The sequence below is a fragment of the Stegastes partitus genome, unplaced genomic scaffold (genome assembly GCF_000690725.1).
Source record: "Stegastes partitus isolate 25-593 unplaced genomic scaffold, Stegastes_partitus-1.0.2 Scaffold237, whole genome shotgun sequence".
Taxonomy (NCBI): Eukaryota; Metazoa; Chordata; class Actinopteri; family Pomacentridae; genus Stegastes; species Stegastes partitus.
In genome coordinates this window covers 288,843-304,271 of record NW_007577968.1, presented here as the reverse complement: position 1 = coordinate 304,271, position 15,429 = coordinate 288,843, and the positions used below count along the sequence as shown (strand labels likewise).

The 15,429-nt window shown below is 42.7% G+C and overlaps 2 protein-coding genes across 2 annotated transcripts in view; both read left to right on the top strand.

The window, feature by feature from the left end:
- Window positions 1-2,673, top strand: part of LOC103357146 (putative aminopeptidase W07G4.4) — an 8,104-nt gene extending 5,431 nt beyond the window's left edge. The window contains exons 10-16 of the mRNA XM_008281568.1: window positions 188-292; window positions 539-614; window positions 701-819; window positions 909-992; window positions 1,096-1,153; window positions 1,882-2,063; window positions 2,151-2,673. Of these exons, the coding sequence (XP_008279790.1) occupies window positions 188-292; window positions 539-614; window positions 701-819; window positions 909-992; window positions 1,096-1,153; window positions 1,882-2,063; window positions 2,151-2,288 (762 nt within the window). The 3' untranslated portion in view covers window positions 2,289-2,673. The remainder of the gene's footprint in view (window positions 1-187; window positions 293-538; window positions 615-700; window positions 820-908; window positions 993-1,095; window positions 1,154-1,881; window positions 2,064-2,150) is intronic.
- A 1,466-nt stretch (window positions 2,674-4,139) lies between these two features.
- Window positions 4,140-7,339, top strand: pcna (proliferating cell nuclear antigen). The gene is made up of 6 exons (XM_008281567.1): window positions 4,140-4,568; window positions 5,440-5,537; window positions 5,628-5,695; window positions 5,788-5,982; window positions 6,599-6,722; window positions 6,813-7,339. The coding sequence occupies exons 1-6, from the start codon at window positions 4,348-4,350 to the stop codon at window positions 6,887-6,889; spliced, it is 783 nt and encodes a 260-aa protein (XP_008279789.1). The 5' UTR covers window positions 4,140-4,347; the 3' UTR covers window positions 6,890-7,339.
- The last annotated feature ends 8,090 nt before the right edge of the window (window positions 7,340-15,429 follow it).

Sequence of the window (15,429 nt, the reverse complement as noted above, 5' to 3'; positions counted from 1 at the left end):
AGGAAGTTGTTTTGACATTTTCACAATTTTGATGAAGCAATTTTTTGATTATTCAGAAAATTTTGCAGAAATTTGATAAGAAAAAGAATTAATGACAGCTCCTCGTTAAGGTAAATCAAGGACAAATGAAAGGATTGTTAGCATGTGCTGCATCGCTGCATGGCTGACGGTTTGATTCTGTCTCCAGGGCATCACCTACGACACCGGTGGAGCCGACATCAAGGCCGGCGGCATCATGGCCGGGATGCACAGGGACAAATGTGGATCTGCTGCAGTTGCCGGCTTCTTCCAGGTGAGCGACTGCACCTGAATCATAAAACCTCAGTGGCTGTGATAAATATTGTGACTTCGCTGTAAATCAACAGCTGAACTCAGACGCTGCTCGGCCGTGATTAACAACAAGCCCATTAGAGTCACAGAGATGAATATGTTCCTCCTTGCGAGCCCATATTTGCATTATTTATGTCCTTGGAAATTCCCAGGAGTTGGACATTTTAATTTGGACTTCACTTTTTGCTGCTCCCTTCCCACTCTGCAGATTTTAGCCCATCTGAAGCCCAAACATCTGAAGGTAGTCGGCGCCATGGCCATGGTGAGGAACAGCGTGGGTGCAGGTCAGTGTGCTTCACTCAGTCCTGGTGATATTTCTAAGTTTTAGCGCCTCCTGTTAGCTGACTTCATACACGTCTGTGACTCTCAGACTGCTACGTGGCCGATGAGCTGGTGGTGTCCCGTGCGGGTCGCAGAGTGAGGGTGGGAAACACCGACGCCGAGGGACGCATGGTGATGGTCGACCTGCTCTGTGAGATGAAGGAGAAGGTGAGGACTGCTCGTTAAAGTCACCTCTTGATTCATATTCTTCAGTTATATCTCTTCTCAGTGTGATCGTGCCCTTGGTGTCTCTGCAGGCGGTACGTGAGACGTCTCCTCAGCTGTTTACGATCGCCACGCTGACTGGTCACGCCATCAGAGCCATGGGACCCAACTACTCTGTAAGGACCGCACAGAAAAACAGAAAATACTTTAACATCTGTGGATATCACGTATCCGCACAGCTCGGTGCTGTAAAAAACTAATGTGAACTTTTTGTTGTAGATCATCATGGATAATGGACCGGCCCATCGCAGCGGAAATGCTGCCCAGTGGCAGAAAGGTAAGAAAACAATAATAAAGATTATGCGTGTCTGAGCAGAAACTATTCAAAGTCTACTTACTGGGGCTGCAAGGTGGCTCGGTGGTTAGCATCATTGCCAGGATCTTTCTACGTGGAGTCTCCATGTTCTCCCCGTGCAGCGTGGGTTCTCTCCGGGTTCTCCGGCTTCCTCCCACAGTCCAGAAACATGCTGATGTTAATTGGTGATTCTAAATTGTCCGTAGGTGTGAATGTGAGTGTGCTTGGTTGTCTGTCTCTAAGTGTAGCCCTGTGATAGACTGGTTACCTGTCCAGGTGAACCTGCCTTCACCCTGAGTCGGCTGGGATAGACTCCAGCCCCCCATGACCCTAGTGAGGATTAAGCGGTGTAGAGATGATGGATGGATACTTACTGGTGCTTTCCAAAGCTTTCAACCACAGCTGTAGCCTTTATCGACACTGGAATTAATTCACTTGTAATCATCCTTTCCCCACTAAATAAACTGCAACAACTGAAGCAGTTCCTCTGATGAAGAAACATCCATCCATCCATCCGTTATCTATGCACCGCTTAATCCTGAAACCACACATCTTTCTCAACAGATGCAGTACTACAGGTTGCCCAGGAGATGTCGCTATTGGGGCAGCTTCACATACTTAGAAACCGTGACCCTTTTCCTGCTCGTTGCTTTGCAGTGCTTCATTGCTTCCAACACAGTTTAACATATGATCTTCATCACGTCTTGCAGCTGGAGAGGAGCTGGGCGACGTGTTCGAGGTGTCCAGTATCAGACGAGAGGACTACGACTTCCACAAGGGCAAGTCCGAGTACGAGGACATTCTGCAGTGCAACAACCTGCCGTCCTCCGCCACGCCTCGAGGACATCAGACCCCTGCAGCTTTCCTCATCATGGCCTCGGGGCTCGACAAGGTGCTCACACATTGTCACAATAAGTTTCCTGCTGGACGCTGATGAAGATGTGCAGGGATTAATCTGTGTTTTTACTTTCCACTGCAGCACGGTGTGGATTCTGCCACCCCTCTGCCGTACTCCCACATCGACATCGCCGGGTCCAGCGGTCCTTTCCCCGGTGTCCCAACAGGAGCCCCCATCCTCGCCATGGCAACCAACTACATCCTGTCCGAGGGTCTCTAAGCAGATGGAGTGAAAAGGCCACGGCGTCTGCACTCCGACCTTTCTCAAATTTGTACCCGTCCAAATATAAATGCCTGCCACAACACATAATGCAAATTTTCATGTCTGACATTCCTTAATACCTCAGACTGCTTTTCTTGTACGACTGTTCGCTGCTCTCTTTTCTAAGACCTTTGAACATCCTTCATATCTGAGTCCAGTGTCAGACGAGCCTGTTAAGTGACCTGAATCTGTATATTCTCAGGGTTTAAAGGCCGTTTTAAAACCAACATCCTTTTATATGTGCGTCTGTACGTGTGCGACCAAACGGGGGCGTACCTGTGATTTGTGAAGCTGTGTCGAGACGAGCGCTTCTCATTGATCAATAAATCAATTTTTAATGTCATCCTGTTCTTTGCACTATTTCCACACAAGAGGAAGAACTGTTTTTTTTATTAGTTTGGATCGACTCTAAAATCAAAAGCAAAGTGATGACTGTCACTGGTAAAGATGCAAAAAGAAAAAAAAAAGACTTGCTTTAGTTGTACTTTAAACATTTTAGGATTCGTTTTTATATGAAACTTACAATGCATTTTGAAAATGGCAGTGAAAATACCAAAGATTATTTCAATTTTATGTAACTCTCCACTCCTATGTCATGGCATTTCAAAATAAATATAGTACATATCCTCCTATTTTTATTTATCAGATGTAGTTTCTTTGCAGAGCAGGAACACAAGAGAAACATTCATTTTAAGATGATAATTTTATATAATGTGATGTATTTGTGTGCTTTATAGAATACTAAGTAATGTAAGGTGGTATAAATTCCTCTCTAAGTCAAAGTCTATGCAAGTTAAATTCAAGACTATTGATCCATGATCAGTGTGATTTAATGAGACCTGAGAGGGGATCCAACAGCTTTGTATGCAGAATCCCACATTTCACAATACTTAAAAATATCAACTAAATTTTTGTAAGGCAGCTGGTGACCACAGCAACCAGATATATAAATGGCACACTATCCTGTTAAAAGGGAGTCTATTGTAGCCAATGTGCTTAAGGTAGGAATCTTTGGAGTTGTGGGGTCATGTATATAATACTGCAGGTTCTTCAGTTTGGTGTTTTATATAATGTGGGCTCTTAACCTTAATATTTAATTTAGTTAGGTAAACTTGTATTTTACATAATATTGGATGATCTTAACCTTTAGGTTTAAATTATCTTTTTTTTTTTTTTTTAAATATCAGTATTTATATTTCTTCAACAATTTGTAGTTGCTTTATTTCTTTTCCCTTTTATGCATTTCATTGTGTTTCGTTGTACTGTCATGTCTTTAGCGTATTGTGGTTTATAAGCCTGACAGATGTGTATGTAAATGTTGTACAGTCTTCAAGTTTAAAATTAGCAATAGCTGTAAACTCTTTATGCAAAACATCAGTGTCATGCTCTGTAATGGAATTGTGTTAAACTACAGTGTCCCTATCAAATAAAAGATGAACTAAAATAGGTGAAAACTAGTCTGAATGTCTAAAACATGCTGAATTTGAAATATGACCAATAGCTTCAGCAGTAAAATACATAAGGTGCAAATAAATATTACCCTTTAAATTGCACTAAAGTACATCAGAATTTGTAAATGGTCTAATAAAGTGCATTTACATTCAGTTTATGTTTAACTATAGTCCCTGTTTAGGTCTGTGTTCAACATACGACCTCACTGCCAGGTTTTTATCACAGTTTACACTCTTGTCCTCTCCAACATGGCCGACATCAGCGTCCACTGTTTTTAGCGGGTGGGCGGCATCGACGTCCGTACGTGATGACGCAACGACGCCGAACCATTAAATGCGGACGTTAGCGCGCGCTTCCAGCTCAAACCTCCTCTTGCGCAGCGAAAGTCGCGTCCGTGTGCAGCCGCCGAGCGAAAAACAACACAAAGCCTGAACTTCCAGAAGCGCCTGAACTCCGAAAACTACAACCTACAGCCTGCACTTCACACGGAGCGACGCTAAAAGGCGGCTCGAAAGCTCTTCCTTCTTCTTTCCGAACTACGCAGACGTAAAACTCCACAGCAACCATGTTTGAGGCTCGCCTGGTCCAGGGCTCCATCCTGAAGAAGGTTCTGGAGGCGCTGAAGGATCTGATCACGGAGGCCTGCTGGGACGTCAGCTCGTCCGGCATCTCGCTGCAGAGCATGGACTCGTCTCACGTCTCGCTGGTCCAGCTCACCCTGCGGCACGACGGCTTCGACTCGTACCGCTGCGACAGAAACCTCGCCATGGGAGTGAACCTGAGCAGGTGCGGCACAAAGTCCACGTCCTCCATAAAACCACTCACGGTCTTTAATGTGTAGTGATGTTAGCTTTTATAGGAGTTAAACTGACTGATGTAGCTGCTGTGGTAGTTTGATCAAGTTTGTCCGCAGTAGAAGCGGCTCTAGATTCGGTTTGTTGGAGCTGTTTTTACGCACATCGTCGCCTGATATCGTTCCACTCGGTCTAACGGTGGATCCGGTGTCTGTCTTTTAATATATTATAATGTTCTGTGTGTGATGTGTGAGGCTGACAAAGAGAGGCCATGTTGGCGGAGCTGCCCGGGCATGCCTCTCTGAGCTGGGCTCTGAGCCGAACCGGTTAACTCTTTACTGTCAGCTCACAAAGTAGAGGCTGTTAGACCCGTTTTCAGTCCGTTATCGGCCTCAAAGTCGCTGTTTGGTGTTGAAATTACAATTTTTGGCGCAGTTTAGGAGAATTGGGCGCTATTATGATTACTCATCGACGTCATTTGAGCGCCAAGGCTGCTGGCGGGAATCTCTGTTTAACCCGGGAACTTCCACTTCCGGTTGTACGTCACTACCTTAAGTCCGTGCAGCGCCGGTGTTTCCCCTCAAGTCTGCGCGCGATTTTACCCAACATATAACCGATCCAGCTGTTTTTACCGGTTTAAATGCATTTAAAGGACAATTTCCGCTCATATGATGCAGCTTTAAATCTGCCAACAGAAGCATCACTGTTATTACTTTTAGTTGAATAAAAGGCAGTACATGCTATTTTCTTATTTTGATTTTTTTGGGAAAAGTATTGACTGTCATGCATCATCTCAAATTTCAACAATATAAATCAGACCATCTCGGTGTGTAACCCTCTTTTTTTCCCTCTCTGTCATCTAGTATGTCAAAAATCCTGAAGTGTGCAGGAAACGAGGACATCATCACCCTCAGAGCAGAAGACAACGCCGACACACTCGCTCTTGTTTTTGAGACAGTCAGTAAGTAAAGTAGTAATAAAACCAACCTGACAGATTCTGTTTAACTGTGTTCATTCGTGTCTTATTCACCGCCTCCCTTCGTTCTTGCAGACCAGGAGAAAGTCTCTGACTACGAGATGAAGCTGATGGATCTGGACGTGGAGCAGCTCGGTATTCCAGTAAGTCATCCGCTGCCCGTCGTCGTCCTTTTGTTTCCAGCCATGCTTTCATTACACGCTGTATCTGACCTTCTCCTTGTCTGTCCCTGCAGGAGCAGGAGTACAGCTGCGTGGTGAAGATGCCCTCCGGGGAGTTCGCTCGCATCTGCCGCGACCTGTCTCAGATCGGCGACGCCGTCATGATCTCCTGCGCCAAGGACGGAGTCAAGTTCTCCGCCTCGGGGGAGCTGGGAACCGGAAACATCAAGCTGTCCCAGACCAGCAACGTAGACAAAGAGGAAGAGGCTGTGAGTGTTAGACTAGACGTGAACCCAACATTTAGTGCATCGTAGAACCTATTAGCTCATCACAGATGTGGTAGGAAACCATAATATTGACATGCTGAGGAGGGAGATGAGATGTTTGTTTTGTAGCTGTAAACATTTTGTCCTGGTCCCGAATATTCTGCAGTAAAGTTTAAGGGTTTCTTATCAACGTATTAAATGTAAATTCTGTAGATATATTAGTTATAAAAACCTGTAAAAACATCGACTCTGTTGAGGCGTAGCAGTGACTTTGTCCATTTTTAAAGCCCTGTAAAGGCTAATGGGTTTCCTCTGTGCTTTGTGCCATTAATTGAATCATACATCATCCTTGGCAGCAGGTCAGATGACCCAGTTTGGACTCTGGCTTTGGTTCTGCTTCTTACTCTTATTGGTTTTAGCTTAAAATACTTGGGCGCAAATTCAACTTCAGCTGCTTTAGTTGTTGTTCAGCTTCTCAGTTGTCAAGATTTATGTCCTTTTTTTCTTTTTTTTGTCTGCAATGAATAATTAATCTAAAAATAATAATAGAGTTTCAACAGCCTGTTAGAAAGCCGTTCCTTTGGCTGCTCTAACACACCTTTTACTTTTCCGTTTTCAGGTAACCATTGAGATGAACGAGCCCGTCCAGCTGATCTTCGCCCTCAACTATCTGAACTTCTTCACTAAGGCCACGCCGCTGTCCAAGACGGTCACCCTCAGCATGTCGGCCGACATCCCCCTCGGTAAGTCCTTCTCTGACTCGACTACCAGTAAAGTCTTCATTTCATCCGCCGTGGCTCAGACTTGACAGATTTTTTTTTTCCTTCCCACAGTGGTGGAGTACAAGATTGCCGACATGGGACACGTCAAATACTACTTGGCGCCGAAGATCGACGAGGAGGCTTCCTAAGCAGTTTCTAACAGACCAAAAAGGGGAGAATGGAGAAAGACGGACGACTGGTACTCATCCTGAGTGACTGAGGGACTGAAATGATCTCGTGGTGGTCGACGTTCATGACGACGGTCACATGAGATGTTGACAGCTGTGGCGTTAACGGCCAGCCGGTGTCATCTACACGATGTGATGAAGCTTCAGAGGCGTTCAGAGCCACTGGCTTCGCTCCACACTCCCCCCAGTGGACATTTTAGCACTTGCTCACTCTACCTTTGGGTCTCTTTCTCTATTTTTGCCTGTTTTGGGGAAAACAGATTTCAAATATCCCATCCTTTTTTTTTCTTTTTGTTTTTTTTTGTAGATAATGCATTTGTAAATACTTCCTGTGGTTTCTCGCTGTCACTCACTGCCCCCAATGGTTTTTGTATTCAATGATTCAGTCCAAAATAAATGATTCAAATTGTTTCCTTTGTGTTGTGTGTTGTACTCATTTCAGCATTTATCACAGTCTTTACCGGTCTTTATTGTGTTGAGTTGTTTTCCAATATTTCCTGTTTTGAGAGTCAGCTGAGATTACTTTGAATGTCTGAGATGTTGGATTCATAGGACTGTTTTATTTAAGCTTGGACTCATTTGTTTAGCATCCAGTCCAGATGAAGTGAACAAAAAGGGAACTGAATTGCTGTAAAACCGACAGTCAAGCTGACCTCACAATGTGTAAGTTAAAAATAAACTGAGACCACTTAGATGTGATTAAAAACTGATGGAAGTGGTAAATATTTGCATAAATACAGATTCTTTAGCATGAATCAATAATACATGTTTTCAAAGTTCGCACAATAGTTCTGCCTGTATTCCCCGGCCTTGTTACAGTGGATGACAACCTATAGTTTAGTAAATTTTGTGCATAAAATGTCTGTAAGAAAAGGGAAAGCTCATGTTCACAGGCAGGATGACGGCAGCCAGTTCCTGTAAACTCCACCATAAAAACTAAAATGTTTACTGAACTTGATAAAGAAAAACAAAAAGTCTTTACAGAAACCATTTTTCAACATTTCATACATTTGATGTGTGTGTTAACTTATTCACTATTATTAATATTACTGAGAATTTTAACAACTGTTTTTAAAAAGTAGTAAATGGAAATAATTTGATTTGCTGACAACAATTATGAAATATTATTTAAATATTATTTAGCTAAAAATGACTATAGAAGAAAAGTATAATAAAAGTAGAACTATAGAGACAAATAAAATAATAAAAATAATACATTTTTATTTTTTGACTATTTTCTTTAAAATTTATTTTAGGATTTTTTGTTTAGTTAAAATTTTTATTTATTTTTATGTTGCTTTAAAAGCAAAGGAAATATATACAGAAAAATGCGTAGTAGATACGTCATTGTGCCTTTTGCTTTTAATGCGAAATTATTTAAAAAAAATTAAAAATGAAATTAAAAAAAGAAATTAACAAATAATAAGAAAATTAATAAATACATCAAATAAAACAAATAAATATTTTTACTATTTTATTTGTCTTTATATTTCTACTTTTATTAGCTTTTTCTTTCATGGATTCATTTTTGATTAATATTGCTTTATATTGCCACATTTTTAAAAAATGTATATATATATTTATTCTTTTTATTTCCACTTGTATTTTATTATTCTCTTATTGATTCATTTGTGTATTTTGGCTCTCTCACTACATAAAAATATTTTATTTGAAACTCAAGTTTGAGTGAAACGGACCGACGTGCAGACGCAGTAATCAGAAATGACCACTAGATGGAGCCATGTTTCTATTTAGTCTGTGGGCGAAACCAAATTACTCTCACCTGAGGGGACACGTCAGACCTTTAATTAATTATATATCAATATATTTCCTCGCAGGTTTTGAATAAAATGACAGCAGGTTCATCTTTCTTTTTAACACAGAGACGGGACGTGTCACCACCCAGCATCTACTTTATTTTCTGTTTGGACCTGTGGGACTGTTGCGTCACTCTTATTCAATCAAATCAGTTCGGACGTCCGGCTCGGTTTCAGAGAAGTTACATCACAGGAGGCCTCCAGAGTCCAGACTGAGGCTCTGCAGCTCCACGGCTGTCCTCATGCAGGTCAGTGAGACCACAGAACAGACTACTGGACATTCAGAGAATTCACGTAACATGCAGCCACAAAAACACGAGAGACACGCGTGGGTCTGTCTGGCTGCTGTGGGTGGTGGAGAGGCAGACAGTAATCCTCCCAAAGCTTTAATCTGACCAACAGACACATCTGGCACTACTGTACTTACTTTGCACAGTGTGTCCAAAAACTAGCTGGTATTTACTGGTTGTTTACTTTCTGAGCAGAAATACTCTGAACTGTGTGATTAAAAATGAAGCTAACAGCTTCAGCAGCAGCTTGCATCTGACATAGTGGCGCCTTCTCATGTTTCTTAAGTTGCAGGTTCTTGGCCTGTTTGTGTTTCTATTAAGTACCAAAATTAAGGCCACTGTTTCTGTACATTAGCCTAGCATACAGATATGACTACATAAAAGATGTGATGCAGCTAGCTTAGCATAGCACACAGACTGCACTAGCTTAGCAAACCAACTGGCCAAGGTTATGGCTTTATTTATTGTAGCCTAGCAGACTCAACAGACTAAGGAAATAGTTAGCTTAGCACGACATAGCAAGCAGACTACACAACATTTGTTAGCTTATCCAAGCATTCACAGTGCATAGGATTGAGGCTATAGTTTAGCTAGCAGTATTTTGGTTAAGTTAGGTTAGCATAAAAACAGGAAAAGATTAAGGTTGTAGTTTGGCAAGTTTAGCCTTGCATATGGACTGCATTAAATTAGTTAGCTTAGCCTAGTATACAGGTTGGACAGATAAAAACAGTAGTTCCATTAGCTTCACCTAGCAGACAGACAAGGTCAAATAAAGGCTGTAAATTAGTTAGCTTAGTATACACACTGCTCAAGCATAGCAATCAAACTGCACAAACTTAGTTAACTTAGCTTAGCATAGCACGTAGACTGGTCAAGGTTAAGACTTTAGTTGAATAAGTTTGGCATAGCATACAGACTGGACAAGGTTAAGGCGGTCATTTGGCAAGTTTAGCCTAGCATATAGACTGCATTACAGCGTCACGTAGCACACAGACAAGATCAAATAAAGTCTGTTGATTAGTTAGCTTAGCTTAGTATACACACTGCTCAAGCATAGCAATCAGACTGCCCAAACTTAGTTAGCTTAGCTTAGCACGTAGACTGGTCAAGGTTAAGGCTGTGATTAAGTTAGCTTAGCCTAGCTTGCAAACTTCACAAGATTAGCTTATCGTAGCGTACACGCTGTAAACTGTAGTAAACTGCGAGTCTGTTCAATCCAAGCTAATAAAATCAAAGTCATCCAGCACCTGTTAGGCTCACTAATGATCCTGCTGTGTCTTGTTCATTTAATCCATTTACAAAATTGAAGCGTAAAAAAGGACAATTCAACGTTTTATTGAGGGTTAACTGGTGTTCCCTGTTCAGCAGTTGCCAGGCAACCAGCCAAGAGGGCATCAGTGGTCACTGGAAAACTGATTGTTTGTTTTCTGCGCCTCTAGTTTCTGTAAGGATTAAACAGAATATCATGTGTTAATTAGTGAGCTTTGGAGGTGTTGATAGATGGATCGTTGTACCTCTGGAGACAGCCAGCCCGTCTTTGTGCTAGCGGCTAATCTAAGCTAGGTGCTTAACAATCAGTCTTCTCATCGTTAACTGCTGTTTCCCACGATGTCATATTTTGCTTTTAATAACATATGGGTTTAATCCCCGCTGTGGTCCCGTAAAAAGGCTCTTCCTGTCTTTTCTCAGGCCCTCGCTATAAAATTTGCTGATACCTGTGCCGGCTGAACAGAGAATAAAAGCAGCTGGAGATGGAGGCAGCAGGACAGATTAGAACCTCACAGCCTGCCATTGTAATCCCAGACTCTCCTGAAACGTCACAACTCATCTGCTGAACGGGCTGAGCTTGTACCCAGCAGCAAGAAAAGAGGATTTTATTTATTATGGATTTATTTATGTATTCATCTAATAAATGTGCTTCATATAATACCTGCATGTCTAAACTCAGACCAGCTCTCGGCAGCTCTTCGGTGAACTGTTCCTGGGACTCTTGAGGGCATCTGGAGTGTTTTATTTTCTAAAGTACAACGCGTCTCCGGCAGCTGTGTGTTAATCTGATGGAGCCACTGTTCCAGATAAGGAGAGAAGAGTGTGTCTCCAGATGCAGAGCAGGGAAAAGAGATGAGACTGTCATCTGGCGAAGTGACCGATAAAGCAAAGCGACAGTGCAGCCGCTTAAGCTGCCTCAATATTTAATTAACCACTGCCATCCAGGTTAAGATTAATTATTTCCCGGAACAGAGCGAAGAGGGTTCGACCCGACTGGGGTTCCCGCTTCTCAAACGGCCACAATTTCAGACGGCAATATCAGAATAATAATGTCAGAGCTGTACGGCTGAGTTATGTTTGATGGTTTGGACAGATTTCGACAAAATCAGGCCAGTCAGGCGATTTGTCTTTGAGCAGAACTTTTTTTTTTTTAATCACTCTGACTTAATCAGTACTATTGAAAACCCTTATTCAATTTTGTATGTTGAAGTTGTTTACTGCTTGTATTTAACTATCAAATCTAAGAGGTGGTTTTTACTGTGGGGTCTTCAGCAGTGATCTGCTCGTTATCTGTGACGTTACATTTTCTAATCTTCCTGTTCAAACAACTCCTGTCTGCATGTTTGCCAATTAGCAGCACCGATCAGATATTACAGAGCAGCAGAGATGCCAGATCGCCTGAACTCAACATGCAAATAAGAGAGAACAGCAATGACAAGACACCAGTAACCACTAACCCCTGACATACTGGGAAACGTTCTGGCTCCCACCAACAACCAGCCTGGTTTCATCCTAAAGGAGAAAGAATCTGCTGACCGGCATTTACAAAGTTTGATAAATACATGAAAAAACAAAGGGACACAGTGCAGGTTTAATGGCACTGATGAAAACTAAAGCGGCCACTAATGACTATTTTTCTAGTGATTGATCGATTAACTATTTTGCAAATTAGTCAATTAATCTAAACAATTAATTTTCCTAAAAGAAAAAACCCATTCAGGTTCATTTTATTTTGACAAACTGTTATCATAATATTACTTTTAGTTCATTAAAATGCAAAAATGAAGAGTTGAACTTGAAGCCCCAGCATATAAAAACAAATAGAGCGGTTCTTATTTCAGTAAGAAGTGGAACTCCAGAAGAAGTCAATGCAACATGGACACAAGCTGCTAAAGCGACTCCTGAGCCCCGCTTTAGTCACTATTTCACACTTATTCCGTTGTCTCACATCAGAAACAGGAAAATGTGTAGATAAGCACAGCTTTATTAGGAATTCGCAAAACACAATATTTATGAGCACAGAGAGCAGGAGAGAAGGAAGTCAATAGATGTACAGTCATGACTCCATAATCTGACCCTTAACAATCCTAAACCTTGCTATCCGACAGGTTTTCAGGAAAAACGAACGGATCCCATGAAAAACAGCCTTAACATAGCGACAGCCTTGGATTCTGACTCCAACATGACATTTAATGTCACCAATCAGGATGACGGCGTATTATCTGACTGAACAATCCCACAGATTGGCTACGTTCACACTGCAGGACTTGATGCTCAATGAGGATTTCTTTGTGACTTCCTTCACGTTTCCAGTTCAATGCGACTTGTATGTGATCTGCTGTGTGAACTTCATACGACCCAAAAGTGTCCCGCATGCACAGAAGAGGACACGACGACGTCACACACAGCGAGCGCGCTCAGTGTTTATGGAAGTAAACATGGATGGTAACGGTGGAGCGTATCTGCCACTCCCCCACCGCCACCGATGGTGGAAACAGAAGTGTGGGCGCTAACTAAACTAGCATCAGCAGCCAAGTACTGCCTGTGTGTTCTGGACACTTCCACCCCGTCAGAGCGCTGCCCCGGGGTGGAAGTGGTCCTTCAAGCATCAAGCCCTCCTCGTATCTCGACCTCCGTCTTGACAATCCGACATAAAAGAAGGTTTTACATTTAGTGTCGGATTATCGAGTCACGACTGTGCCTCAGTGCCAAATAACCGTTTATCCTGACATGTTCTACCCTCAAAACTCTGCACAGTGAACAATCCTCCTTTTCTTTTCAAGTACCCTCACATACTTTCTAAGCCGTGGTTTGTGAAAATATTTGCACTGAACTGATTTGGACTTTGCTGCCGGCACCATAATCTAAACTGTAGAGCTGATACGCATTGAATTACAGAGTTATACTGAAGAAATACAGCTCTTAAAGTGAACTGAAGTGAAAAAATATGCGTTGGTTTAAAATATTGACCGACATCGGTTATGAAGTTGATCGTGAACGTCGTCCATCATGCTGACTAATCAGCTCTAGCTGGTCTGCAGACTGCCGCTGGACGGTTTCCATGCGTGTGAAGTCTTTGTGTCGAGCTAACAGAAGTTAACAGTCTGTAGCTTTCAGCAATAAAGCAAGTAAACATGTTTTGGAAATGACCTGCAGCTGTGCAGCTCTGAAGAATAGGCTGTCAGGACGGTTATTTCTCAATCCTTCCTTAAAGGGAAGATGGCTCCCAAAGAGCCGATTCGTTCCTCAAGAAGAAACGTTCCAGCATCTCATCACACAGAAGACGGTTGATCTTCACCTCTTCCTGTTATTTTTGTTCTGTGAGTTCAACAAAATAAGATTTACTAGTAAATTAAACACAAGTCCTCACAGAGCCATGAAACAGTCACAGCTCCCCTCGAGTTAGTCAGACTTTTATATGATCTAAATTATGTTGTGATGTTCTGGCTTTAGTTTAGTTGCGTGACATTTTACCGGCTTTCAGCGGCGTTCAGGCTTCCTCTGATAAAACAAGAACCAACAGCATGACATGCTCAAGATTATGTTTCTGACGTGCGGCTAATTTTAAATTGTATTTGTGTGTCATTGCTTTATACTTTAATGCCTTCTTAGTGCGGTACACTTGTCTGAGATGTCGCTTGTTGTATTCAAGTAAAGCTGATGTGTTATCATGAGGCTGCATTCCTGCATCTCTCTGACTCGCTCTCTCTCTTCTGTCTCCGTCTGGCCTTTAAATTGCTTTCTGGAGGCAGGGGATTTTGGCCAGGGAGATAAGGGGAATGGGATGAAACACTCTGAGTCTGTCTATCTCTGTCTTTCTGTGCGAGGCAGAGGGAGGCTACTGACGCGCTGCATTTACTGAGACGGAGCAGAGAGCAGGTTGTTCTCGCTCATCCCCCGGGTCGGTGAGGCTGAGGAGATGCCAGCGACATCTTTCAAGCCACCATCAGCCTTATCGGCAACAAAACAAACCGCTGGTGGATGAAGGATGTGAAAGCATACAGTAGAGTACACAGGGTATCGGAGCGATGCTGCAGAGTGGATAAAAGCCTCTTTGTTTCTTCCTTTGTAGAGAGATTTATGTTCTTGTGGGTTCTGTGCTCTTGTCAGTCAGTCAGTCGGGTCCCGGAGGGTCAATCCCAACTCTCAGACCTGACACTCTCTTATATAAGCTCTCAGTGCGCTGCTGTCTCTCCACATGAGCAGGTTGCATGGATTATTGATGCCTGCGCAGCGCGAACAGGGTCGCACATGGCAAGGACATACCAGCCGCACATGGTGCTCAGTCTACCTGCAAGCCACTCTGTTGAATATTTCAGATGTTCCTCTTCCTGTTGCAGGGATTCTGAGGCAGTGTCAGGTGTTGGTTTTTTTTTTTTGCCATGGTGTGAGGATGTGGGGACTCCCTCTCTCCCACCGACCGCTACAGCTCCCACATCGCCTACATCTTCCCTGAGCTTTGATTTTACACAACGGCTCACACGCGTGTATTTCTGACTATGTGTTGAAGTCATCCCCGCATGGATTAGCATATTAATGGGATGTCCTCTTTGTCCCTGTTTTCTGTCACTCAGATTTCTCTGCACCGAGGGAGAAGATGAGGAGGAAGATGGAGGAGCGCCGGCGTCGCTCAGGAGTCACGCCTGAGCGTAATTGGCACAGGTGGGACAAGATAATCAATATGGTCGTCAGCGTTGATGTGGTCACGTCGACAACTGTACGCTGCGAGTTTAATCCCCGTTTTTTTTAGAAAATATGAACCATGAAAACACAACCCCCTATCTGTGCAACTTTTAGTTTTGAGGACAAATATTTGATTCTCATCAGGAAGCGAGCGCTGCAGAGAAACTGATGTCCAGCACCTGTAGATTAGATTAGATTCAGCTTCGTCACTGCACTGAGTACAAGCACTGAAACAACAAAATGCAGTTTAGCATCTACCCAGAAGTGGAAGAACAGCAGTAAAGTGCATTATTTAGAGTATGTTACAGTAAGAACAGAGCGCTCTGAACACACTAATATGTGAACATAGAGACACCGTGTAAAATACATGATCTAAATCTAATAAACAGTGGTATGAAAGAGTATAAATAGTATACACACTGCATGAACAGTGTGTCTGAAT